This window comes from Aquila chrysaetos, chromosome 15, assembly GCF_900496995.4.
Source record: "Aquila chrysaetos chrysaetos chromosome 15, bAquChr1.4, whole genome shotgun sequence".
NCBI classification, from domain to species: domain Eukaryota; kingdom Metazoa; phylum Chordata; class Aves; order Accipitriformes; family Accipitridae; genus Aquila; species Aquila chrysaetos.
The window spans coordinates 26,421,896-26,447,709 of record NC_044018.1 but is presented as its reverse complement, the minus strand read 5'-3'; the positions used below and the strand labels follow the sequence as shown (position 1 = coordinate 26,447,709).

Here is a 25,814-nt window from a genome sequence, read left to right as displayed (position 1 = left end):
CTGCCAAAAGGATGAAACGGTTATAAGTGACCAGAATACTGCTTAAGACAGTAATGTTTCCAAGAAGCTATGTACCAGCTTAGAAGAAGACTTTAAGAGATCAATAAATACTAGGATGTTCAGAGCACTGCAAAGAAGTGAAAAAAGGAATGAGGAAAAGGCTCAAAGGACAGAAAGATGTATTCAAATACAGTCTAGAGAAAAAAAAAAAAGAAAGAAAAAAAAATCCAGCCCATAATATAAATATGTCATACAGTAGGCCAAGAAAGACTTTGAGAAAAAAAAAAAACTTGCTAAATTTCCTTAAAACTAAAAGTCTATGGGGCCAGTAGATATAATCAACACATAAAAAAGATGCATGAAGAAGAGGACACCAAGGCTGAAAATTAATTCCTAATTTCAGCTTTCCTCACAGGAAGACTTAGGGACGTTCTCACCCAAAGAAACAATTTTGAGGAACTGTTTCAAGTACAGTGTCTATAAGACAGATTTGAGAAAAATCAATAAAATGAGCAAATAAAGTACAAGGAATAAATAAAGTTGTAAAGCAATTCCAGTGTGAAATTGCCACACTATGAATTGTGGTATTTAACTTACTCCTTCAGACATAATCAGTACCAAGAGAATGAGAAGTGGCAACTATGGGACAGGTTTTACTACAGGATCCTGAATCACAAATCACTACATGTGACATTTCAAGCTGTACAAAGTAGTAGGAACAAATTATACTAAAGAACAGAATTACTATACATTTGGACAAATAATAGGGAATGGCTTTTGAAAGGGCACTCATGCCTGATAAATCTTTTACAGTTATTTTAAAGGGTTAGTGATGCAAGAAAGCTGGCTGATACAGCAGTTCTGTTTAAACTAGCAATATGAAATCTTTTGGCATCTAGGAACAGACATTAGATGAAATCAAGTGAGAATCAACAGACCATCTTATGTGAGGCTCAGTGTCTGGGTTTTTTTTCTTTCCCCACCAGGTCCCTAAATGCATGACCAGGGATAACAAAATGAGGCTGCATCACAGATTATAAAGATCAGCGAATGTGCAGCCATGTTGCACATGGATTTCCAAAGGCTTTGGTGAAGGTCTTTCAGCAGCGTCTACTAAGGAAATGAAACTGCTAGAAGTAAAAGAGAATATTTCCTATGGACCAGTTAAAAGATAGGAAGGAAAAGGTTGGCATAAATGTTCAAATTTCACAGTGGAGGGAAGTCACAAATAGAGCTCCTCAGAGATGTGGTCTGGAATCTGGGCTTTGAATTATGGATGTAGATCAGCTAGAAAAGAGTGCCTAGTGAGGTGACAAAGTTTGCTGGTAATACTGAATCATTCACGGGAGTAAAAACAAAATATCAGTGCAAAGAGTTGCAGGGAGATTTTACGATACTGAGTGAATGAATGATAAAAAGGCGGGTGAAACTTACTGAATTCAACATTGATACATTTCACTGGGAAAAACTAAACCACATCCTAAATTTACACATGCAGTGATGAACTAATTAGCTCGGAAACTAGCTCTTGCTACTCAGGAAATATATCTTGGACTTATTGTATACACTTCTATGCAAACATTGGCTTACTGTTCAATACAAGTAAGAACTAAATAAATTACTAGGAATTGTTAAGAAAGGAATAGAAATAACAACAAAGAATGTTATCATGTCATTCCATAAAAAGGAAGCGGAAGTGTTCAGAGCTAGAAAAGAGCAGTTCATGGTTTTAGTCTCCCAATCTCAAAAACAAAAACCTGAAAAAGATACAGAAAAGGGCAACAAGGATCATCAAAGGTAAGGGACTGTATCCATACTTCTCGAGAGTGACTAAGCAATTTTGACTTTTCTGTATGAAAAAGAGGTGACTGATAGGGTATTATGGTTAATACCTAGAAATCTTTAATATTATTTAGAAAGTGAAGAAAGAACAATTATTTGCTGTTTCAGTACAAGAGCTGAGGTCAAGTAGTAGGTTTAAAACAAAGAAATAATGTACTATTTCACACAATGCATAATTAAAAAATAAACCCTATTGCTACAGAATGCTGTAGAGACCAAAGTATAACAAGATTTTAAAAGTAACTGGAAATAATCATGAAAGAAGAAGTGGTTAAAGATTACTAAACAGAAGAAATTGATTCAGGAAGTCCCTAAAATTCCGTTAGCTGAAATACAATGGGGAAAATTTCTCATCCACATCTCATTTTTTCCCTAAGCATTCATTAGTGGTCACTGTCTCTTGGACAGGCTCCATGATCTCTCTTCTGACTCTTCTTCAGAAAGTTTGGCTCCAACGGGACTTAATTGTGATGAGAGCTAAAATGAACATCTGATGCATAATCTCCCTTTCTTTATTTGATTTTTACCCTTGTTTTTCACTAGTTAAGCCAGCTTTGATTTAAACCAGTGTGTAAGAAGAAAACAGATGCCAGAATGTTGTTGCATATAAAAAAAATTGTAGAAGTGGAATATTAAAAGAGTCCAAAAACAAGCAGTAGACTCTACAGTTGTCATATGCCTCAAGATTCAGCAAGGCTCTCTAGTTTGCAATTTGGTTCCTGGGTTTACAAGTACTGTCAGGATTTACAGTTACTTAAAACAGGTGTGTATTCAGTACAGAAGAAAGCAATGCAGCTCTGTGAAAGCAATGCAGCTTTGTATGAGGATATTGACTGCAGGTACTTTCAAAGGACTTAGAAAGTAAATAATGATTCCTTTAGATTTTGTGTTTGTGCAAATTTCGAAAAACAGCGTATCACAGCTGTGCAATACATACCAGCTGACTCTCTGTTACCATAGGTGCCGATTTGTAAAGGTTGGCCTGTCAAAAAGGTAAATACATACAGTATTACATACAATATCATAGTGATTATAGCGATGACAGAAGAAAAGTCCACGGACAGCAGTATGCTTAGGTACAGAAGCTTTTACCACTGATGCAGTGACATGCAATTGGTAAGAGAAGTTAAAATATTGTCATTTCCAGTTTATTTCTAGGTATAATCAAATATAAATGCCCATTAAACTTTGGGGATATTTTTTTCCAAGTGCAACAAAATTTCACTTTTTCATCTCGATCTAATCTCAAAATTAAAATCCTGATATTTCTGAGCCTGCGATTGTCTGTTAATTTGCAACATCAATGCTATTAACACTATCAATTGTATTGGGAGCTCAGTCCAACTTTCTCATCCTCTGACTTTACATTATGAAAACCAGAACAATCCTACTCAAGCATTACTCTTTTTTTCTGAGTATACATTGAACAGCAGAAGCCCTATTTTCCAGATAAAGGGTGAATGTGATGAATGCAAAGTATTTGTGTGTGTATGTGAAACAGCCATGTGCCACATGCTTATTTGCCCACACAGTGGTGACATTCAGGATTTCTGGTGCATTGATCCCTCCAATCAACTCCTTCAAGTTCTTCAGGTGTTCCACTGGATAACACAGTTTTTGTACGGATAACATGCCCTTCCTTGATGTAGGTGTGATTTGGAGGCCTTGAGACTCTAAAATGCCAGTGTTCTTCAGTATGGTGGTAAAAAAAAGTACTAGGTGCAATGGTTAGATGTTATAGCAGTAGCAGAAGACAAGTCAGTGCCATTACAGCCTGCACCCTCTGCAGAAGAACCACTACAGTTGGTTTTTTATCAACTCAGCTCTATGCTCCTCTCACCATTTTGAGCAGAAAAGCAATTCCAGCTCATTTGGAGGTGGAAGAACATGCTTTTCCTTTGTTCCCCTGTGACAAAGACCTTGCAGAGATTTGGCCACAGAACTCCAGATGTGGTCTCCCAAGTGCTAGAGATGTTTACTCACTCCCTGGACCTGTTGGCTCTAGTCCTGCATTGGTGGTGAGAACAGCATCACCATGAGTCATGGTGGAGGACTGTGCTCCTCACTGAGAGCACTCACATCTCCAAACACAGCCACTGGGGGAGGAAACCTTCCCACCTACACAGGGACAGCTGTGATTTAGCACGAAATCTGCAAGAGATACATCTTCTGCCCTTGACAGAGTAAACTAGAGATTTTACTAGTGGTTACTTACACACTAGGGACTCACTTTCATACCATTAACCAAGTGTGATGACCAATCTCCTTGTGGGCTTAAAGACATCAAAGCACTTCAGAATAATCTAAAGATACAAGTGGGCTAGAATGAAATTGTCTCACTTCAGTGATGCAAATTAAGAGTAAATCTCATTTCAAAGGGGTTAGCTGAAATGTATATAAGCACAGCAGACCGCAGATAATGAAAAGCGCTCTTATTTCTGCATGTCTCTGTGCATTTTTAGCTGCTTCATATTATCTCATTTTTTTCACTTGTGTATCATGTCTGTAGCACTTAAAATAGGGGTTTTTAGAATAGAACTGTCAAGAAGAGCAAAAATGTCAATAATATGCAAAGTAATTATTCCAATTAATCATGAGAAATTATTTTTTAAACAGTTGTAAGTGGGTTAAATGATAAAACTATAAATTTGCTAGAACTTGAAATTAAAGTTAAGAAAGCTTTCATTGGTGACAGTAATTATATGGAAACACAACGACTAAGTATATATATTAGGCACTCAATAGCCATAAAAGTAATTTCTTTAGAGAATTATTATATTATTATTACCCATCAGCAGTATCATCCCTAAAGCCAACAGAGATGCACTATTATAAAATGGTGAATGGGATCATATCAAAGACCATACAGTTTTAAAAGTTGTTAAATGACAACGGTAGTACTTAGTTGTCAGCTGGTACAAACTGCTGTAATTTCACTGAAGTCAGACATTTTTGCATACTTTTTATACGCTCCCTTGCTATCTGTACAATCATTTACATCCTTAAAAGGTTCTGAAGGTTCTTCTCATGGAAGACAAAAAGTAATTGAGGCTGAAGGAAATCTATGCCATTTTAATTGTTAAATGGCAGGCTATTTCAACATATTTGTACAGTCTACCACTCCATATAACCTATTGAAGTAATTAGCAATATTATCATGTGTGCATGCATACACATTTACGTGTGTGTGTTTATAAATAATACTTTAGCATGATGACAGATTTTCCTATCCCTGACTCATAAACAAATTGAAGCTTTTCTTTTAACCAAAAGCACCCTCAAAGCAACATTTTGACAAGCGTCTCAATATCAGACATCATGAATACAAAAAGATTAAGAAAATTATATTGCTAAATTACCATTTTAATTCTTTCTAGTAAAATTAATTCTGTTGCATAAACTAAAAGCCTACTTCTAAAAGAAAAAAAGATTTGCAAAAAAAGGATGGCTGAAAATCATTACTCCAAGACAGCTCACATAAGACACCACAGACCTCCTGGGGGAACTCACAATTTTATATTATGATAACAAGTGTCCGTGCAATACTCAGTTCCTGATTTCTACCAGGGACACTGTTAGATTGGCTCAAAGTAGGCACCTTGTTTCAAAACAGACATCTGGTACCTACTATGAAGAAATGTTGGCCCCTGGACTGTATCTCCTCTAGTGAACAAAAGTCAGCACACACAGAGGCTCAGGAACATGTCCTTTCCAGTTAGCACCATCCCTTGCGTGCTTTAGTCCACACCAGTTACCGCTCTTCCGGACAGTTCTCCGCCGTGGTGTGTGTGGTAGCACGGAGCATGCTGCTGTGAGTGAGCTGCACGGATGAGGCCACCCTGGCTCTTGTGCTGGGCTGGGGGCTCCCTTTGTGGAGAGGGAAGTGGAAGGGGAAGAGGAGAAGACAACTCTATGGAAAACCACCTCAGAGTGTGCTCACCCTAAGGGCCGGAGGACAAGGCACCACCTGGTTTGCTAGCTGGGACAGAAATAGCTTTTGTCTTACCAAGGAAGCAGAGCAAGAGAGGGGGAAAGAGCTGTGATGTATGGGGTCTGCTAGGGACACACGGCTTGTGCCTCAGGAGACTCTGCTGCAGACTGCAGTGACGGCAGAGTCCGGGAGAGCCTGGACCCACCAAGTTCAGCCACCACGCCACAGCTCGGAGTCCACAGTCTGTTTTCTGACACACCAAAAATTCAACATGCTTGTACAATTTACAGGAAAGGTTAGCCTACCAATAATACTCTGTGTTACTCCCAAAGGTATTTTTAAATATTGATTTGTTTCTTTATCTAGAAAGTTCCAGGGGAGACTGGGAAGGAAGAGTTTGTAAGGGTGATTTTTCTATGCCAGCAAAGAAAACCTAACTGTATCCCTAGGCATGTAAGTTGGATGCCTGAAATATGGTATATGTCAGCCACAGTATTAGGAGCTGGAGATCTGCATTGGAGTGGTATTAAATATACTCTGTTCTCACAGACTACCTCTGAAACACACTCTTTTATGTCATTAAAAAGCTCTCTTCCAATATCCTTCCTAATTGCTATGAGCCCGCACAATCTGTCAAGTAAAAATCACAGTATGCAATAAAATATGCATACCACCACATTCAAGAAGCAAAATGGAATTGTTCAGTCAAGCATTGAGCTGGCATAAGACTAGGAGGCCTCTACTGCTTTGCCAGCACTGCTTTGATTTGAGGTTCAATAGAGATGCTGAATGATGAACAGTAAGCAGAGATTTCTCACCACAAGACTAGATGAGTTGTAAGTAAAATACAGAACCTGCAGTAACTGTGTGTGCTAGTGAGAATTAAAATGTTAATTGGGTTTAATGTTTCAATAATTGAACTGATGACTCAATACAGAGATTTTCTTTATATGTTGGAACGTGTGTATATGTGACAAAACAGCTTCTATTTGTCTAAGGCTAAACTGTGGGGTTTCAGCCAGCTCTATATCTTGGAAAGAAAAGTTTGGGTCAACCTCAAATTCTGATGGATAGGCAAGAACCAAAGGAATTCTACCAAAGCAAGTCCCCTACAGTGCAGGCTGAGTCCAAACAAATAAACCCTTCAGCACCCGTAACAGTCTGTTTGCCAAACAGCTGAGCTCTTGTCCAACACTCAAAGCAAACAACAACAAAGAAGTGTGTGAATAAATTAATTTTAACATATTCACACAGGTAAAATTATCAGTAGACACTGCACTGAGGGTATTCCAGCCATGATAGATTTACAGCAGTGGGAAGACATCTCAAGTCTCAATTGCCAATGCTCTAACATGCTCGCTTCTCTGTACTACAGACAACACCTCAAGTCATGAGTAGATGCCTGTGTCTGCTACGTGCACACTCACCTAGTATGGTAGCAAGATTAGACAAATTAGACATTTCTGCATGCAAAATATAGAGTAATTATAAAAGTACTTACATATCTTGTTTCACGCCCAGCTGCTCTCTGCAGCGTTGTTGACACCTTATAGAAAATAAATAGTTATATTAAGAGCAAAGAGTTATTCTGAGGAGTAACTCAGAGAGATTTTCATCATTGTGACAAGTTATTAATTGTTGAAATTCAAGAAAAATTCAGTTTTCCATAGAGATTCATGAGATACTTGAGAATAAGGTATATTAAAGTTTTGCTTGAGATGCTTATTGTAGAAAGTACCACATTTCATTTTTACCACTCAAAAACATTGATCCCACTCTATTCAAGCTGGCCTTTAAATTGCCTCTGAGAACTCCCATAACAAAAAGCTTATTAGTATACAGCCACAAGTGTGGTTGCCCCATGAAATTTAAGTTACATATGCTCACAAAATAACCTGAAACACCATCTTTCCATGTTCTCATCTGCAAGAACTTGTTTTCCTCTGACCAGTCCATTCTACTTCTAAGGCATTTACTTATTACATATACTCCTTTTTCCTTCCTGTTTATGTCTCTTTTACCCTCAGTTTAAGCACTTTACTCTCTCATTCTGAGGTCTTCAAAATCTTTAGCTTGGTCCCTATGCTGCATCCTGTTAAACTCACCTTTTGCCTCCTTTATTTGGTTTCATGACTGCTAACAGATGCCTTCTATTTGGTTAAGGCTCAGTTCCCAATTGTCCAAGGAAGTAGGTTTTGGACGCTATAGCTCAAAAGTCCAACTTAGTAGTAGAATTTTAACCCCTTCAGATTCAGTGCAGGCATTGGAAAACATTGCCTCAATAACAGTCTCTTCCTGCTTTTTGGCTACTATCCTGTTTCCATCTTTCAGCTGCCTGAAGCCTGATTCACCACTGCGTGCTGGTTGACAGAAGTAATTTCAAAAATGAAACTGAAATTTGAAGTGTATATTGAATATACCCACTCAGAAATGCTGGTTCTGTGCCCTGTTTTTGCATGGTGGACTGTACATTGTGCAGGATATTTTGAATGCATTAACTTTTTGATGTGTTCCTCTGCCAAAAATCCCTTTCCTCCTGTTTCCAGCTGGATTTCTGCCATTTTCACTTTCCTATAGCTAGTAATACCAACTTAAATTTACCTGGGGTAAACTGAATACAGGACCCTCCTCCCTTGGTTATTCATCCTTCTGAGCCCAGAAGGCACACCAGTATAACATAGTGAAACCAGAAGTTTAACACCAGTATAGAAAGTTACTCCTGCCTCTCACTACCTGTTTCTGAGTTATCCGGGGTAAATGGATGTAGCAGACATCCCTCTCCTGTGAGGAGCCAGAGTTGAAAGAAAATCAGCATTTAAGAGCAAATCTACGTATTCATTTAATTATCCCATTATTTGAAAGCCAATAATGAATATGATAAAAAAAAAGAATTGTTCTGTAAGATGTTTCCAATCACTGAAGCTAGAAACATTGGCTCTTCTGTAGTAAGGACCCATAGATGGGATGAAATCTCGGAGATGGCCAGAGACCCTGCAATATGGAAGGCAAGGTGTGAAGGATTTCTTTCTCGTGGATCCTCGCCTCTGAAACCTTAATAAACAGCTTCTCTTTCATAACATAACTCCTTCTGACTTCAGGAAAGCATCCTGCAACAAAGACTGCACTGACTTCAGGGATACAGTTCTGACTTCCATGTCTTTTAAATCACCAGACAATTCTACTGATGTCACATCTCTTAACTGCAGCTTTCTGTTGCCATGGGCCTTACTGTTGTGATTTTTATTTACTTTATGTCCACCTGGAAAGAGCATTTGGGCTTATTCACCTACCTTGCCAACATCTGATTCCATGCTCATCTGCAGGAAACTTGGGGAAGATTCGCATCGGCGCTGGAAAATGATTTTCAACAGAGAACAGGTTTATTAATGACAAGAGACAAAAGAAAAGGAAGACAAAAAGTCAATCCCACATACTGATGGGTTACCATAGTCAGCGGGTCCTGCAGAACTTGGTCAATGACAGCACACAGCTCCTCCGTTTGTTGTCTGAGCTGGGCAGGGGAGCACAGCTGAAAAAGGAGGACACATCACTCAGTGAACCTTTGCTTCTTGTTTTCAAATAGAGATTTGAAAGAGATATAGCAGCACTACCTCTGAATGGGTGTCCAAAGCAGTGCCTTCAGTCACACTAGCAGTCTTGCTTGGCTCTTCTAATGCCTGCAATTCAAAAGATTTTAATGTGATAGTGAGTTCAAATTTTTAAAAACCAAGCAAACATACACTTTTTTGCAATACTGTGTTTCCAAATGTGGCACTTCTCATTTCACCACGGAAAGATGGAAAAAGAAGAAATTACAGGAGTAGTAAGGTTCTTCAGGTTACCAACTTCTGATTCAGAATGGGGGGGGGGGCATTGCAGAGATGGAGAGAGCTAAGGTGAATTGTCTCTACTTTTAGAGATCAGAAACTACCAGTTTAAATAGCCTTCTCCTTGAACAACTCCCCCCTCCTTCACAGTGAATGTAATGCAGTGAACGTGGACTGTGTGCCACAGAGGTGTCGGGGGGGGCTGCCTGCCGCGCACCGTCGGAGGAAAGCCACCGGCTGTAAGCAGGCAGACAAGGCAGGGGTCCAAGCACGCAGGAGGCTCTTTCTTTTCCTCCAGTAGACGTTTTCTTTAAAAAGTGCCTCCTGTTTAAAGAGGATGGTGATTCCACATTGCAATAAAACCAGTGCTTGATGGTTTTGGATTTTAGCCTGAAATCACAGTTGTATAGAGCGAAATACGTGCTATACATATGTGATACCACACTAAAACATGGCTGGTCTAAGCAGGTGTGCAATCTCTCCAAAACAAAACACAAGCTTCTTGTGCTTGGATATACCTCTTGCTTTCCTATGCCCGTACTTGGAGCAGGCTTGAGAACATAGAGAATCAGTTTGCTGATCAATTCACTTTATCAGGAAACTAACAAAACACCCTCAAAAGCCAAACTCCAGTTCTCAGTTCCCTTTTCATCTTCATCCAGAGACTTCGAGGCACACTCTCACCACCATCACCTTTTGCTTTGAAGCGATTTCCAAATAGACTCCATGCCAAGACCAAAAATTACTCTGGAAGCCTGCTGATGCATGAAGCTGGACTACAGGGGAGGGACCTGCAGGGTTTGTGGATTTTTTTGGTTAACACATTATGTTTTTCTGAAGTTTCATTTTGCTAGTTATTTGCAAAAAATAAATGGTAATAAGAGAAAAAAAGAGCATCGTTGTAAAACACTTTTTCATGACTGTGGGATTCTGTTGGAACTGACTGATCCCAGTGAGGTGGGTATCAGGGCTGCCAGTCACAGAAGACATATGTGGAGCTGGGGGGAAAATGGCAGAATCTTTAAAAAAAAGAAAATAAGTGTATACTTAAGTAATTATTTCTGAGTTTAATCTTGCTGAGTACAATTTTTTTTTCTCTCCTTGCCCAGCTACTGGAAGCATACATCTATGTATGCAGAACTGAAAAGTAATGTTCTCATCTCTGCTATCTCATCACTGTTATCCAGCTAAATTCTCAGATCAAAAGACAGTCCTGTAGAAGAGGAGGGCTCAGCTAAAGAGGGCTCAGCACTATACTCGAGTACTGTATCCGCTGTTCAGCTTCAGCTGAGGTTACATCCTCCTGTTAAATATAAAATGAAGTGATATAATTAAGTAGAATAGTCATTCCAGTACCCATTGGGACCAGGATTGCCAAAGCAGCCTGTTGTAAAGAGATGATGAGTCCGAATGTGAGTTAGGAAAAACAGCAAATTTTAATCAGTCACAAGTTCAAAATGGAGAAATTGCTAAGCTTCTCAAAACCCTCAAGAAATCAGTAGGGTAATGAACATAATAAAGTAATTGTTAAGAAAAACCCATATTGCTGTTTCACATTCAATTCACCGGAGCGAGTGGGAGAGGGTGAACCCAATCAAGGGTAGGAAACAACTACCCAGAAGATACTGAAGAATCTTTCTAGAGGAACTACAGGCACATCCACAAGTCTCTGTTCAGAACCAAGACTCTGGATAATTTAAGTACCAAACATCCAACAGTTTCAGTGGAAATTGGCATTATATCTTTCCATTTTGGAGCCTTCGTTGACTAAAGAACTCAGGTAAGCACAGCACCAAGGCCTATGCGCTCCACAGTCCCCCTGAGATATAGCCATTGTGCAGGAGCCACGCTAGAGAAAGCTGCAGTGTTCTTCTCCCTTTTTAAACCTTTGGGAAGGAAAATTATAATCTTCAAAATGATCCATCTAATTTCTTTCACTGTTGTTTTATCTATCTTCTTTTTTTTTTTTTTTTTCTATTTGAACAGCCTGAGTCCTCCAAAGAAAAAGAAGAAACAATAACTAGATTTTAGGCATCCCTATGACCTCTACAAAGAAAAAAAGGTTCTGTTTAATCCATTGTTAGCTTTTCAAAGTACAACTCAAATTTTTTTCTAGCAGAGCCTTTTTTTCTTTTTACATTTCTACATAGAGAAAAATGTGAGATTAAAAAAAGTACAACTAGCGTTTCTGAACTCATTACTGGAGTTATCATGCAATAATGTTATGATTAATTTAAAGCATTAGTGCTATCTAGGGTACTGTTGACTAGTGCTGTCAACAGTATTCAAGCTTCATTTCCTATGCTGATGGTCTAACAATGTCAAAAGTGGAACATTCCTATTTGGGCATTCAAATTTTTTTTATTATATATGAAGAACAATAGTAAGACCACAATTTAAAAGACAAGAACAATTTAGAGAATGCAAATGTATTTGTGACAGAATTTAAATGTTCAGATGAAATAACCAGTTGCTGAACCACTAATTTTTTCCTTGCAAAGGGCAACTTTGAGGGTGTGATGCATATATGCCATTGACGTCAGTGATGACTACAACCCTTCCCTCCTCTTTCCCCCAAGCTATCTGATTGCTAAAGCTGTATCAGAGCTGAATGGATACTGGTAAATGATCCGAACAGGATCTCCAATATTTTGTTAGAAGAATGAAAGCTTTTGACAACACATAGGAAATATAGAACATTGTTTCATTTACCAATGAACCACATCAATAGAAGGAGAAAAAACAAATATTGTAACCTTCCTTCTTATTGTATTGTGAAAACCCTGGGCTGAGCAAAAGCCAAGAAGTTTCCTCTTCTTTTATTTCTCTTGCATATTTTTCCCATCAATATCTTTTCCTAAGCCCTCAGCAAATGCAAAAAAATCCCTTCACATACCATGAGTTCCTTTAACTTATTCCTTGAAGATCCTGGGAGATGATACTAAAAAGACCTGACTACTTTTTCTCTTATAAAATAATTGATAAAGCTCCATGGCCTTTGAAAGAAAGAGGGACCTCATAGCCTGCTTTTACACTTGCAGCTTGGTTATTATTACAGATGAACTAGGTCCTTTATCACTCTATGAATGCACAAATTACTTCCTTTCTTTCTTACCCCTAGGTATTTATCTCTAGCCTTAAGAAACATTTTGACATGAACACGTAATCTGGATGCAAGAAATTCACTGAGTGCACACCAGAAGTACTTGGGGAAAACTAAAATCTTTTTTTATCAAAATATTCTCAACAAAGTGTTGTCAGAAGTGCTTTCCAGGTCCAGAAAGGTCCTGACATACTTCATAATACTCAACTGTCCAGCAGTTAGGTCTATCATCTGAGAATGGGAAAAAAATGGCTTCCAAGTTCCTGCTGTATGATTTCAAAGAGGACTTGAATCTGCAATTGCCATGATCAGCCCCTATACCAATGGATGTTTGATAATACAATAGGTAAGAGTTCTGTCAAGGCAAGAACTTAAAGCTGGGTCTCCAATGTAGCAGATCACTACCATATTTCCTCAGCTGCATTTCTTTCTTTTCACCAAAAAAAACCCTTACCCTCTTTTTCCTTCTGCATGTGGAGGCAAAGGTTTTGTTTTGTTTCTTTTTTCTTTTTTTCCTGCACAAGGAGAATACACTGCACTGCTGGCAGTCTGCTGGGTAGGTGATGGGATGCAAGCATGCAATTACTAACTCTTTGGAGTTTTCCTAGAAGTGTAACATCATATGGTAAGACTGTTTTAGACTCTCTTGAAGCTAGCCAAATTGCATTGTGACAAGAGAAAATATGAACAGCCATAAACAGACAAAATCAATAACCTAAAGTATTTGTTCTTTAAGACAGAAGATTTTTTCTACATTTATTTAAGATTGAAATTATAGTTCTCTACTTCTAATTAGTTGATAAATACAAGCCAGATAAGTCAACAGTGCTTTCATTTGCACCTCTTCCATCCACAGCCAGTTATACCTAGTGCTTTACAGAAGACTTGGTAAGTGTGGGATAAGCCTCGACTGGAAGCAGGTGTGTTCATGGCACATCCCATCATCCTGGTTTCACCGCAGTTCAAAGTGGGGGAAGTCTGAGCAGAACATTTGTAGTGCCTCTCCCCCTCAAGTCTGCATGCCCAGGTTTCCTTCCCATCGAAATGATGCCCAGATAAAAGAAGTTCACCCCAATCAGCATACAGAGGGGGTGTGTATCTGGACAGACACAGCAAACACAAATTCCCCCGCATAGACCTAGCTGTAGACCAACGACCACTGAATTGTTAAGAGAAGGCTTTTTTTGGTTTGCAATTCCAAGGCATCCAACAGTTTTGAAGTTACATCACAAATTTGACATAATTCTGAAGATGAAGTAGGATCTGGTTCAAGAGACTGTCTACTTAAAGTTAAGAATTTTTCTGTAGCTCCCTGAAATAAACCTTTCATGACTATCTATTTTGACTGAAAGACATTTTTATAGATATTTGATAAATACAATCTCTAAATAATAGTATTTAAAAAGTAATACATCTATCTGATTAGGAATGGAATTTTGAATTAGACTGTGATCACATCTGTGTAACTGTAGAAGCTATACGAAAGTGAGTGTCAGTAGAGGGGTGACTCACTAACTCAAGGTTAATAAGACCAGAAGGAACCACAGTGATCATCTAGTCTGACCTTTTTTTTTAACCACAGAACTGTCTGGAATTACTCTATGAAGTGCCAGAAAAGTGTTGTCTTGATTTTTCAATTTCTGTGATAAAGAGCCCATTTCAGTCTCCGGAAATTTTTTCTAATGGTTACTTAATTCTTTCTGTTAAACTTTTGCCTTATGCCTAGATTAAACTTGTCCAACTTCCTCTTCTAGCCACTGGATCATACCATCTGATGGGCTGAAGAGTTCGTTATCTGTGGACCTCCCTCATTGCTGTGAATCTGTGTGGCTATGATGGCACTGCTGACTGACCATGGTTACCACCACCTCATTATCACCATCTCTGCCCTCCTTGCTCAGGCACTGTGGAGCTGTGCCCTTGCTGGTGAGGACACCGTCTTGCCAGCCTTGCTGTCACACCGGCTCCTGGTTCACCTTCCCTGGGGAACAGCCCGCTCTTGCTGCTCCCTGACAGAGCCTGACCATGCTGAGGAAAAGTCCTTAAAAACAAGTTATTGCTCTTCTGGCTCTGTAGGAAGTTACAGCCCAATCTTCCAAGAGATATCCTGGATTTTTCTGAGCAGAGCACAGATGATGTGAGGAACTTCAGGTTCATACAAACTCCAACAGCTGGAAAGCATGCCAGTTATGAGATTTGATATTAAGTCACTTCTGGGGTTGCCAAAGTATACACACATATAGTCAATAAGCCTTTTCTTGTCTGCTAATGAGCACAGATTTGAACAACTCACATTGAGTAAGAGTACTGGAGGATAAGAACATGTTCTAGAAAAACCATTAAGATGGTGATAGCCCAATGGCTTCATAAGAAGAAGTTGAAAAATGCTGGCTGAAATTAAAGCATCTACACACACATAAAAGAAAAAATTGAATTGAGAAAGAAAGTTAGACACAAGGAGACAATTTAGAGACAGACAAAGCATTGTACCTTACATGAGATATCAAAGACAGTTTTCTCTCATGGGATCTAATTAATACTGCACATGAATTGTCACTAGGATCACCCGCGTGTCAGTTCTGACTAATCTTATTTCTCATGACCACTCAAATTAAGTAATATAATTACTCACACAGTAGAAAATTTTGACTTCTGAGAATGTGAGTTTCCAGTTCAATCACATAGCAAAACACTTTTTTAGCACTTTAGGCAGATGATGTATTCATAATCATGCATTCAGCTCTGTAATATTTATGCCTTGCAGATATTACAAGCCTTCCTTCCTTGCTAAAAAAAAAAAAAAAAAGCCACTCAAAAAGTTCTTTTCCACATAGCCATTATCTTAATCTTAATAAAACATCACTTATGTAGTTAAAATCTCATTATCTTCAATCTCTTTTTAATCTGGTGTATAAAATGCATTCCATAAAATGGGAGCAACATAATTACTGTCATTGAGCTACAATGTGGCATGAGTTCCTTTCCAGTTCCCTCCCCAATATTTTTGAGGGGAATACTTGGATATTAGGGCTTGGTACAATGAGCCCTGCGTGTGCCATGTCACTCCTTCATGCTTCTTTAAGAGCCATACTCCAAATGCACATCAGCTAACACAACAGGACCAGCTTAGGAGCACTGTAATTAGCTGCTGGTATGGATCAATAGCAGATTATTGTCCATAATTCCCAAAATGAGAGAAATCGTGTAGTCAGGCCATACTGAAACATACAATTTACAAAGTAAATTAGTCAAGAACCTCTCCTGAAGGCAAATCCTGTAGCAGAAAATGGATTTCTTATCAGTTTTACATGACTGTGCTTTTGCTACTGAAGGATACACCAAAGATAACATTTTAAATAAAGCGGTGGGTACCCAAAAGTCTCTATCTAAATACAGGTATCTTCTGAATCATTACTTTTTCTACAGATACTGGCATTAGATTGTACAATTCAGTCTTATGTATTGGGGATAAGTAGCACACAGCTTGTGAGTCAATGCCCTGGAGAACATCAGCAAGACCATCAGAAGGAATCCCCTTTCTTCTGAAGAAGTGCAGTCAGATGGCTGACATTAACCCACTAGTTCACATCAGGAGTGTGCTCTCAAAGTGAATACCCTGCTCAAAGTCACATGCCTGACTTGGTTTGCAGAGTAGTGCAGTCTTAGAGTGCACAAACTGGATGCCTTTTAGGTTAAGTCAACCCTGAAGTAGCACTTCAGGAATACACCAAATGCTTCCAGCCACTAATGGGCACTCTGCCCAAACAAAACCCTTCCAAAATACATTCCGTAGGGGTGTAGGATCCCCTGCATCAGCTATTTTCCTCTACAGAGCCATTTCTATTGGACCACATTGCATGCTAACGCAGACGTAGCCTTCGTTAGCACATTCAAGATTTAAGGAAGGGAAGGATCAGGTTTTATGCAAATAATTAAAAAGTCATTCAAGATTAAAAGAACACTGGAAAAGAAAGGAATGTCCCTTTTTTTAAAAACAAAAACAAAAACAAAAAAAAACCCCAAACTTAGTTATAGCAGTTAAATGATAACTACTAGGTCACAATCAGTAATATTTCATGGACAAAATTATCATATTCAAAATTTTTACACGGTTAAGTTCACCCTCTCCAGTGTCTTTAGGCTCTGTAAACTCCTAGTGAAATCACCTGAGCTGTGTATGTGAATACATATTTAAATGTGTAGTTAGGAATGCTTAATCATACAGAAATTAATTAGAGGCTAAGTTCCTGAACTAGGTCCACAGATTTTTCTGATAAAGCTATAAACTGGATGTCAGAGTGATTAAGCATGCCTTTAAACATATAAGACACTTAGATCATTGCTCATCATAAGAAATTTTTGTTAAACTTAGTGGGCTATTCTTTTGTGCAAAACTAACTTGGGAAAAAAACTTTAAAAAATAGACATTGGTGAGTACTTTGAACCCTCCAATGCAAAATTTAAATTTTCAATTGACTTCCAAAGTTGAATTATCTAAATAAGTACTATAAAACCCAGTCTTTGTTGGTTGTGTCCTTGGTAGTAAATAAATGCACTAGAGACTGTTCTTTGGATCTATCATCCTGCCCTACAGAAGAAGATTGTTACCACAAACTATGTACTGGGAACAGCCCCCTGGCCCACGCTAACTGTTGAAGTGCTCAGGGAAGTTGTCTGGGAGAAGGCCAGTGCAATGGCCAGGACTGTTCTCACAGTTTAACAATACAGCTGGTCAAATTTGCCTATCTTGGGATGTTAAATTTACTAGTATAAGCATAGCCATTGAATAATCATTAATTGACCAAGACCTACTGATTGGTAGGTCCCAGAATAGCAGTGCTCCAGACACTTTCCAATAACAAAACAGACTTTGAGATGTTGCCATAAATGGCAATTCCTTTAGGACACTTTTTTCCTTACAGTAAATTTATTTGCAGAAATTCAGATTTCTGAAGGCTTTGATCTTCAGTGGAAAGTGGTTGACCCTGAAAAATAGTTGGAATTATAATCCTGAGCAGTTAGTTCCAGAGCTTACATTCTGCAATATCACCCACAGAAATGTCAGAATACGTACATAAAGTTGAATGGTCTTAAATATACAGTGCAATTGCCATGTCTTCGAGCAAACACTAACCTTCTGTTCCATAAGTAATGTGTTTGTAGGGATTGCTGCAAATGCCTTGTAGCTTGTCTTGATCTTGTACTGCTAAAAGGGTAAACCAGAAAGCAGGAAGAGACGTAAAACAGGGTAGAAGGAGAGGGAGAAAGAGAGGGAAGAGAGGGGAAAGGCACGACAGAATGAAAGACGATTCCAATTGTCTTGCAGACACGTTGCAACAATATAATGCTTACGTATTACCTAGGAAAGCTGTTTCTTAAAGAAAATCTAGTGTTTCTGTTAAGATTTTAAAGGACTGTAACCTACATCTTTTGCTTTTAGGAATGAAGTAGGACGAAGTGAATTCCCTGTAACAGCTTGTAACTTCCAAAGTGATTTTGACCACTTTCTGCTGACTACTATCCTTAAATAAATATCAGGAGAGGCTGTGAGTTTTTTCCAAGTTTGCTTGTGATTTGATATGATAATGCACAGCTACTTCTGCCAGTACATGTACCTCAACAACTGCTGCTGTGGGGTGTGATCCTGGACCTCTAGGTCAGAGGGATTTCTGTGATTGCTTTAATGAGACTGATTAGGATCCTTAAATGCTGAATTACTTGCGTGAGTGGATAGATCATTTAAGTCATGTCACAGCTTGTCATCTCCTGAATAAGTAACTCTACCACCCAAACAAATACTTCAAAACAAGTATAGGAACTTTCACACTCTAACGAAGTATACAGAGCTGACAATCTAAACCATAGAAAATGCATGGGTTTGGGTACAAAAATTCTAAGATCAGCCTTAAAAATTATTCTTTTGAAACAATTTATATCTTAGACTATATTAGCTTGCCCAGTTATTTTTAACTCTTTAGAAACCATACTTACTACATTTTCTTGGCAATTATGGAGGTAGAATTCAGTAATTTTTAAATCATTGACGAGATTCTTCTATACTTACATAAGTTCAAGAGCTAGGGGTCTTAATCACATGACTGCTGGAATTTATCTTTTTTAACCATTAATTAGGGATTTGCTGCATTGTTCCCTTTTCAGCAACATTCTAATAAAAAATCACAAATTCACACAATAGACTTTTAAGTTATTCATTGATTATTTCTGTGATAATCATCCAGAAATAAAGTTACTTGTTAATCAGTTGAGGTTTTTTAATGTACCGTTGTCTGTAGCAGTGAATACTGGTGATTATGAGATAAGGGGCTGAGCAGCATGCTGTACTTTCGGTCATTCTTTTGTCACTTTCTTCTTTCTTTATATCTAATAAAAGTCTCGATAACAGCAGAGGGGCCAAAATTTTAATTCAGATAAGAGAAACTTATATCATCTTCACACCTCTCTTGCAATATTGTAGGACACTAGCTTTTAATTCTTTCTATACAGAGTGTTATGTTTGCTTTCTACTTTACTCATATTTCTTAGTCAGAAGTTGGACAGTGACAGACATTCAAGAAGTAAATAATCACAATAATCATATTGAATGGACAGTCTTACAATGCAGATGAATGCAAAGGATGGAACTGCACTTCTTTTTCTTTTTTTTTGGGGGGGGGGCGGTTAGTGGTTCATATGAGATTTAGTGATTCTAACTTGGGTATGTCTACCATGTAGGTGCTTCAGTCAAAACTAATGCCTTTTATAGTGATAAGCATTTCTACAGGATAATTCATCTCATCCCAAAACAGGCACCTAGAAAGGTAAAATAAAATCGTCATGTAAATACACCATATTCCCTCCATTAGCTATAATACAATTGCCCAAGTTGTGCTTGGATATCTAACAGTCAAATGTCAAAAGACACGTGAGTTGAATCCTGCCCTTTGAACATTCAGACAGCAACACTTTGCTATAAATGTGTGTGGGTTCATATATATATTTATGTATATACAAAATCTATATGCAGATAAGACATAAAATACTGCTCACTGAAGTAAGATGGAAGACCAAAACTCCAAATATTAAAATTGCCATATCCACAAAATGTATCTTTGTTTATAATTGATATTCAATCAAGAAAATTATATAATTGAATATGTAAATGAAATGCAGTATCTTCACTAGCCCATAGGCTTTTTCATATGATGAGATGGGTATCATATACAATGGGAATACTGTGACCACTTTGAAGTTAGTTGTACTGTTACATGAACTAAACAAAGTCATATCAGACTGTTAAAATGTAAAAGTTTCATCACTTCCAGATACTGTAGAACCTGTGAGAAATGTGCTGTTGTCACAGTGTCTGAGATGAGTGGAAAGTCTTTAATTCAGTTTCTCATCAATATGAATATGTTTCTTGACACATTAGTTCACATTACTTAAAATTATTATTCAATGCCTAAATACATTTAATATTCTGGTTCATAGGAATCTAGCAGGTATTTTTAAACAGCCATGGACAGTTAGGTCTGCTAGCCTGCACCATGGTACACTCAAAAGCAAACCAACTCCAACAGCAAAGCTCAGGCAAATATCGGCCTGGGGAGTCTTGGGGAAAATGTCCTACTTTTCTTGTTGAAATGAACACCTATGGTACCAACAGGGCATTACAAAGTGTGCTAGACACATACCTATAAAGGCTTAAAATCAGCGACTAACCATGGCAGTGTAGAGCTCCTCATGAGTAATCTTTCCTGCTTTGTGGTAGATTTTGCAGCTGTGCTGAGCTCAGTGTTACTACAGTTACTTCATTCCCTGGCTGTTTTGGGTAGATCTACATGCATTCCTGTGCTACATTTAAATAGGAAAAATCAAAAAATATGTAGGAATGATACCTCATGAAACCACTGCAAAGAGTTTCTAAACAACAGCCAGATATTTTTGTTCTAATCTGCTCCTGCAGAATCAGCAATTTTGTCTGTCTCCACTCCATCCTACTGTTCATTTTGCTATATCAGGTCCATGAGGACACTATTAAAGTGTCTGCAAAGTCCAGGGAGAGGGGTTTTATTTCCTGTGTTCACCCACAGTTCACACTTCACACTGATCTGTGGATTTATGTTTATATTCACTTTGCAAAACAGCCATATTTTTAAATCATTGGCAAACATAAAGATAAATATATAAAGCATGGAAAAGCACATGTGTTTATATATATAAATGCAAACAGTTAAATAAGTTCATAGGTTATTCTTTGATTTGCATGAATTGGTGCATGCATATGCATAGACATATAAAAGCTCTCCATTAAAGAATCCTTTTTGCATAATTGCTTTGATATCATGCTAATGAAAAATACTGAAAAGTACATCTAATGTCAAAATTCTGGTTTAATAGCTGTTGGTTTAATACATGTCTTAACGTTGCTTCAACAGTAGTTGAAGCAACGTTAGGGTTGCAAAATTACACATGCCAAAGTCAAGTACTTCTAGACACTGTGCTTTTCCCTTGATATTCACTTAGCACATTCATACATGCAAAAATTTTGTCATGCATCAACAGTCATCAGATGGAGCAACCTGCTTTTTGTCTAGTTCTAAAGTTGAGCTGATTGGTACTAAAGAGACCTAGATGCTGCTTAGGACATTAATGTTGCCTCTCCTCAATCTTTTCCTTTTTTCTGTGGAAATAAACTGAGATCTGAAGTTGGAGTGTTATCAGAGAGCCTGGTACCATTAACACATCAAGCAAGTTCATTGAGCTATGCCTTAAACTAGGTATGGAAATAAATGAGAGCGGGAGGAAAGGAGGATGTTGAACACACACTAGTATCAACTGTGAATGAAGTCTCAGCCTCACATTTCAAAGCCACAAGAGACCTTTCCTGCACTGAACACTGAGCTGCATTTGATTTAGAGATTTCAGATCTTCCACATCCCCAGTGGAACCAGCGTTGCCTCCGTGATTAAAAATTGCACCAGAGTAACAGCCCAAGTCTCTCAAACTGGTGTATACTCTCCCAGTCTCCATGGGGTGGTGGGGCAGTTTCAAAAGTGCCACCATATCACATGATAAAGCAGAATTAGCAGGAAAAGGGACAGTAGGAAAGACAGAAAGGGTGTAATAACCCCTGCCAATATAAACACAGGCAAAATCTCTGTGTCACAAGCAGAGAATTTCTTTACTGCTAGAGTCTCTCTCAGTGCTCATTGCACTGACTAGCAGAAACCGCAACTGCTTTGCAATCTGCAGGCTCAGTCATGCATTCCAGTTTTGTCTTGGGGGCTTCTTTCTTGGAATTTCTACAATTTCATTTCTCTTTTTGTTTCATCGATACTGACAGGGGGTAGTGACACTGTACAGCTGCGCTTGGCACAATGGTTCGCCTTGGTTGTTTGTTTTTTAAAAGAACCATTCATGACAATTGCTACTTTGTGCTGATTTAAACCTCTCATTTTCAATTAACATTTTCCAAGCAGTTCAAGTCACCCCTGCCATGGCCAAGCTGTTAGGAACACATTTGACACAACTTGATCTGGCAGATCAGGCTGTAATTTTGTGCTGTGAACAAATAAATTAATAAACTATGATAGCCTTTCGGTGATAGGCAAAGCTCAGGTATCAGCAAGAGGAGGCACAAAGGAAGCACAGTGTGCAGAGATAAAAGAGGTTGGAAAGCTTTCTGCAGCTCTGATGTCTTCTGCCACCAGCTCTTCCTTTTTGCATAGCAGTTCCTTTTGTTTTCACCTACCTGCTGCATGTTTTCTGGTCAGCTTTCCTTTCCTTCCCCTTCCCATTCTTGAGATTTATCTTTAGGTTTAAAGTGTGACTGGTTCCCAAGCCCTCCTGCAGCAATCAGCATCATTGCTTATTCTCACTCTGCTGGGGCTCCCCCGCCTGCGCGTGGATGACGAACAGCGGGAATGTGGCTGATCCCTCGAGTGTGAGACTTTCATATTTGCAGTAGTTCACGTTGTAGGAAGCTTGGCTTTTTTTCCCCCTCATCCTCTGTCTAGCACAAGATCAGAGAGGTACCAAAGAAAGGGCAGAAGCAGAAGACTGTCCTTGTCTTCCCTGTCTGGCTCTTGACCCCAAAGTCCCCGCTCAGGCTGAGCTCAGCTGTGCCTCTGGGCTGGTCCCACCGTGGCCGGGGTGAGTCCAGCCTCCTGGGGAGTGGTGGGACGAGGTGCTGGGGAATCAGTTGTCACTGGAACAGCCAGTTCACATCAATCAGATTAAGCTGCTTCTACCTCAACCCTGCACCTAAGATCACCATATTTCTATTCCTTTCAGGAGGAATACCTGCGCATTTACATTAGGATGGGGTATATAGAACGTGTTTTATGGTTTATTTTTTACACGCCAGTGTTTTAGGTGAGCTTCAAAAATAAGTGCACCAAATGTATATCAGAGCCACTGGCCACAAATCCATCTTCAGTAGTATCTCGTCCCACTCATGAACAAAGTACTTCATTTTATGCTAAAGGATTCCTACAGCATCTTCCCCATAATATAGAATATTTGCTAGCAATTTGATATGGTAGGTTTTAGTCTTTGCTATCATCTTCGCTATCAATACAATAACTGTTCCTTTTTAAACATTTTTTCCACGGCCCATTTATTTTACTAGCATTGTGCAACGCAGATGTGATTTTTCCTACAGGGACAAAGAACTATTAGAAAATAAGCATGCACCAAGAGTACCTTGGGTTTGATGTTTTCATGGTCAGGAGGCAGGGAAAAAGACTGTGGTGAAGTCAGCTCTCTGGGTCTTGATGGCAGTGTGCCTCGTGACTTGTCCGAGACAGGAGATCTGCACTTTAACACCGGTGAGGTGGCAGATTGCTCAGGTCTTGGAAAGGAGGAATTAGACCTACAATTTGTGTGCACTGATGAAGAATTAAGCTGCAGTGGATGGGAATTAATATTACCAGTTTGTGGAACCGGTGGAGTAGAATGAGGCTGTGAGAGAGACCACTGCTTTGAGACACTTAAAGGGGTAGGAGAGGAGGCACTCGTCTCCTGAACAGATGTTTGGGATGAATCTGATTTAGATCTAGACTCTGAATACAAAAGACTTGGGGAAGGAGATGAGTGTTTTTCTAGGGTGGGGGAGAATATACCACTAAGACTGGTAGAAGAAAGCAAGGGGTATGACCGGCAGGTGAAGATGGGCGAGTAAGTGTGTACTCTCTGAGACTTCTGAGGTACACAGGACTGGGACTCAGCATACCACAGCCCTTCTGGAGAAGGAGAGATAGGGTGTGCAAGGGAAGAGGGTGCTGGGACACAAGAAGGAGGCAGCGTGGACTGCAAACCTGGAGAGGAAACTGATTTTCTATGGGAAGAGACAGGGGATGACAGAGGATTTGGGGAGTCTGGAGAAAGCATTCTGACTGGAAGGTGCTTTTTAGGAGAAAGGGACCTTGTCCAAGGGGTGGGATGAGGCTTGGAGGGTAAAGGCAGATGCTGAGCCCATCCTGAAAGCCAATATTCCTCTCTACTCGGAGAATCTGGCCTTATAGGAGGGCTTGAAACAGATTTCCTGGGGGTTGGAGGAGTTGTTTTGGACTTCTGATCTATTGTAAGTGTTGAGGAACCAAGGGAGCTAGGAGAAAACGTGGGACAAGAAGCAGGAGAAAGCGGTCTCTGTTGAGAAGAGCCTGATCTCAAAATAGCTGTTAAGAGGGTGAGTCTAGTTGGCAGAGGGGATCTGACTCCTGACTTTGCTAAATTTCCTCTAGATGACATTAGTGTGCAAGGCTCATTTATACTATATATGGTTGAAGAGGAGCCATAAAGAGAGGGTGGAGACAAAGGTTTAGGACTAGGAGATAATGAATGTGTTATTATATGTACAGGGACAGGAGATAAAGCACTCAACCTTTTGGAAGAACGGGGGGATAACGACTGAGCTGAAGATCCTTGAATTTCAGCTGAACGTGGAGGATTGGGGGGAAGACTCGGGCTCTTTGCCGGAACAGAGGATGTGGTGAAGTCTCCCATTTTGCAAACACAGCCAGGGGTATAGAGACTTGGAGTTTGTATGTTATCATACAATCGAGGAGTGGAGTAACAACTGTTTGATGCAGAAGAGGATGTTTTAGACATGGAGGGAGGTGAACTATGGAAAGCAGACTGAAAGTAGAGAGATGAATCTTGCTTAGAAAACCCGGTTGCTGACTGCCAGTTGTTACGGGAGTCTTCCAGCGAAGAGGCTTGATTCAGGTTAACCATGGCACCACACGCTACTTTCTGATTAGTTGGAGAAATTAAGTGGACAGCAGGTGGTTTAGAGGAAAGATGATCAGAGATGGAAAGAGTAGAAATTAACTGGAGAAAAAAGAAAAACAGAAATATTAATATAGGCGGAACCTGTGGAACTGATAAGCACCCCACATTTCAGTCCTGTGGTCATGCATATAGTGTTTTGGTTAGTACTGCTCTGTGGGTTAAAAGCACAGGGCTGTCTTAAACTCAGGGATACAGCCTGATGGATAAGGCTCTCAGGTGAGGTGACTGAGAGCAGACAAGTTTCGTGTTACTTTATTTTTATGAGACCTCAGTTTTGTTGACATAAACAAGGTTCAAGGCTACTGTATTTTTCATTTTAGTTAAAACCCAAGACAGTTGTGCCATCAGTGTCCAGAATCATGTGATGCCATTGACATTGTATAAACACAACTGAAAGTGAGAAAATTGCAATATTGTCCCATCTCACTTTACCAGTTCAGTGGAAAGTACCCTTTCTGTAAATGAGATTCAAGTCAAGTACTCATTTTCTCATTCAGTAAACACCTTCTGCAGCACTGTGATATCAGAATAAGAAATTTGCTCAGAACTACTTAAATCAGACATCCAGTTTGTTTTTCACTTTTCTTGTCATTCACAAAGCAGTGCATTTGACAGTTTGCAGGCATATAAGAGTCCTTATCCCCTTCTCCACAGTCTTACAATACACTAATAAAACAGTAATGAGCTCTTTCATGAGAGCCTTTTTTCTTAGGTCTATTCTAATTAGGATTTGTCAAAACTAATTAGAGCATACAAGTATATTATCAACCTTTTATACAGTTTTATGCTTCTAAAGAAAGAAATTGTCTCAAAATCT

The 25,814-nt window shown here is 39.1% G+C and overlaps 1 protein-coding gene across 7 annotated transcripts in view; it reads right to left on the bottom strand.

Annotated features, from left to right (window-relative positions):
* LOC115351109 (muscular LMNA interacting protein) overlaps nt 1–25,814 on the bottom strand; it is a 114,744-nt gene that overhangs the window by 35,659 nt on the left and 53,271 nt on the right. For 4 of the 7 annotated variants that reach the window (XM_030037496.1, XM_030037497.1, XM_030037499.1 and 1 more), the window contains exons 4-10: nt 23,408–25,036; nt 17,838–17,909; nt 9,385–9,450; nt 9,219–9,302; nt 9,064–9,123; nt 7,275–7,319; nt 2,780–2,824 (exon numbers count right to left, since the gene is read on the bottom strand). In XM_030037496.1, coding sequence (XP_029893356.1) covers nt 2,780–2,824; nt 7,275–7,319; nt 9,064–9,123; nt 9,219–9,302; nt 9,385–9,450; nt 17,838–17,909; nt 23,408–25,036 — 2,001 coding nt within the window. Of the gene's footprint in view, nt 1–2,779; nt 2,825–7,274; nt 7,320–9,063; nt 9,124–9,218; nt 9,303–9,384; nt 9,451–17,837; nt 17,910–22,809; nt 22,911–23,407; nt 25,037–25,814 lie in introns of those variants that run through there. The other 3 variants (XM_030037501.1, XM_030037502.1, XM_030037500.2) reach the window with 3 other exon arrangements.